Source organism: Echinops telfairi, unplaced genomic scaffold (assembly GCF_000313985.2).
Source record: "Echinops telfairi isolate 266 unplaced genomic scaffold, ASM31398v2 ScPeMD7_5;HRSCAF=22, whole genome shotgun sequence".
NCBI lineage: Eukaryota > Metazoa > Chordata > Mammalia > Afrosoricida > Tenrecidae > Echinops > Echinops telfairi.
The window spans coordinates 26,669,752-26,671,578 of record NW_022103901.1 but is presented as its reverse complement, the minus strand read 5'-3'; the positions used below and the strand labels follow the sequence as shown (position 1 = coordinate 26,671,578).

Sequence of the window (1,827 nt, the reverse complement as noted above, 5' to 3'; positions counted from 1 at the left end):
TCATTATCCTCCTCCTCCTTAGCCACATGCTGGGTCTCCAGACACACGAAATTAATCCCCGGGGGCAGCCAAAGCCCTCTCATTTAATTTCATTTGAAGCAGCCACAGAGCTCCGGATCAGGAGCCTGGGTAGTTCGTTCACTTTCCATAAGGTCCTTGGCTCATCCGTCCCCCGGATGTTGAGTGAGAACCTACTGTGTGCTGAGTACTGCAAGGCACTGAGAAAGTCGGTACAGCAGGCCAGGAGGAGAGAGGAAATAGAGCCATCGCCAAGCCTCTGGTGGGTCATGTTTATCAACCCTGCTGCAGAGAAAGTGCAGCATCCAGGTGTGGCCCCGTGTGACTGGGCCGTGGGGCTCAGAGAAGGACAGTGGGTAGAGCCCCAGGATTGCTGCGCAAAATGTGAGAGAAGATGCCAGACAGAACACATGGTACAAAACTGCTCTGGTGGAGGGGTGTCTGACAGGTATGCAGGGCTGACACGAGTCAGGTGTGGCTATACTACCATCATCAAGAAGGCTGAGAAAGAAGCGGGGCCTGTAGCTCCAGGGTGGGCACTCAGATGCTCGGAACTCTAGGAAGCCACGGAAGGGTTGAGCAGTGAAGGGGCCGTACACAGTCGTTGCAGCTACTGGAAGGGGAAGCCAAGGGGTCCCCTGTGGATCACAGGCACATGTGCCCAGCTGGCTGGCAGGAAGATCTCGGTGTCAGCCTCTTCCTAGGAAGCCATTGTCCCTGGGTTTCCCTGGTGTGCGGTGCCGAGGGACTGCCATCTATCAGAGGTCACTTCCCAGACCTACAGGGCACCATGGTCAGAACACTCTCCTAAATGGGGCACACAGTCAGGGAAGCCGCTCCACCACCCTGTGTGCTACTTTGTCCTGGCTTCTCAGGAAGGTGCATCTCAGTCCTGCCAGGCATACACCAGCTACCAGGCCCAGGGGGCCCAAGAGAGGACCCCCCCAAAAAAAAATCCAGGGCAGTTTCCATGGACTCAGCCTTCAGTCATGGAGGTGTGTGTGTGTGTGTGTGTGTGTGTGTCGCAGAGCTGAGCTGTGCTCCCTGACACTTCAGTGGTTACCGGCGTTGGGGAGGGTCAGACCTTTCCACTGAGGCGCCTCTGAGTGAACTGAGTAACCAGTACCTGGGCACATAATCGTTTACACCACGATGGAGCTCCTTGTGAAAGGCCCAGAGGAGGCTCCAGTCGCAGTTCTGCTTCCTGCTGGGGCCGAGGCCAGCTTCAGACTCATCATCTGTGAATTGGGGAGGGTGGGGCCCGGCCAGGAGGAGCCCCAAGCTCACACCCCGTGGTCTCCTACCCCGCTGTGCTCTTTCAGGTCGGCACTGATTGGGATGCCAAGGAGCGGCTCTTCCGAAACTTTGGGGGCCTCCTGGGACCCATGGATGAGCCGGTGGGCATGCAGAAATGGGGCAAGGGGCCCAACGTGACGGTGACAATCATCTGGGTGGACCCTGTCAACGTCATCGCAGCCACCTATGACATCCTGATTGAGTCCACTGCTGAGTTCACCCACTACAAGCCCCCTCTGAACTTGCCCCTGAGGCCCGGGGTCTGGACCGTGAAGATTCTCCACCACTGGGTGCCCGTGGCAGAGACAAGATTCCTCGTGGCTCCGTTGACTTTCTCCAACAGGCAGCCCATCAAGCCAGGTGAGGACTCGAAGGAGGGTGGGGGGGCGTTCCTGGGGCAGCCCCCTGCAGGAGATGCTGTCAGCCGCTGTGCCGTTGCCCTCCCCTTCCCCCTTAAAGACCAGTCTGTAATTCAAAGCTCACCTAGTCCCTGCACACGGAGAGGACGGCCGC

General features: G+C 58.1%; 1 protein-coding gene across 1 annotated transcript in view; it reads left to right on the top strand.

Moving 5' to 3' along the window:
- XYLT1 (xylosyltransferase 1) overlaps positions 1–1,827 on the top strand; it is a 224,481-nt gene that overhangs the window by 211,121 nt on the left and 11,533 nt on the right. The window contains exon 12 of the mRNA XM_045286007.1: positions 1,341–1,674. Coding sequence (XP_045141942.1) covers positions 1,341–1,674 — 334 coding nt within the window. The remainder of the gene's footprint in view (positions 1–1,340; positions 1,675–1,827) is intronic.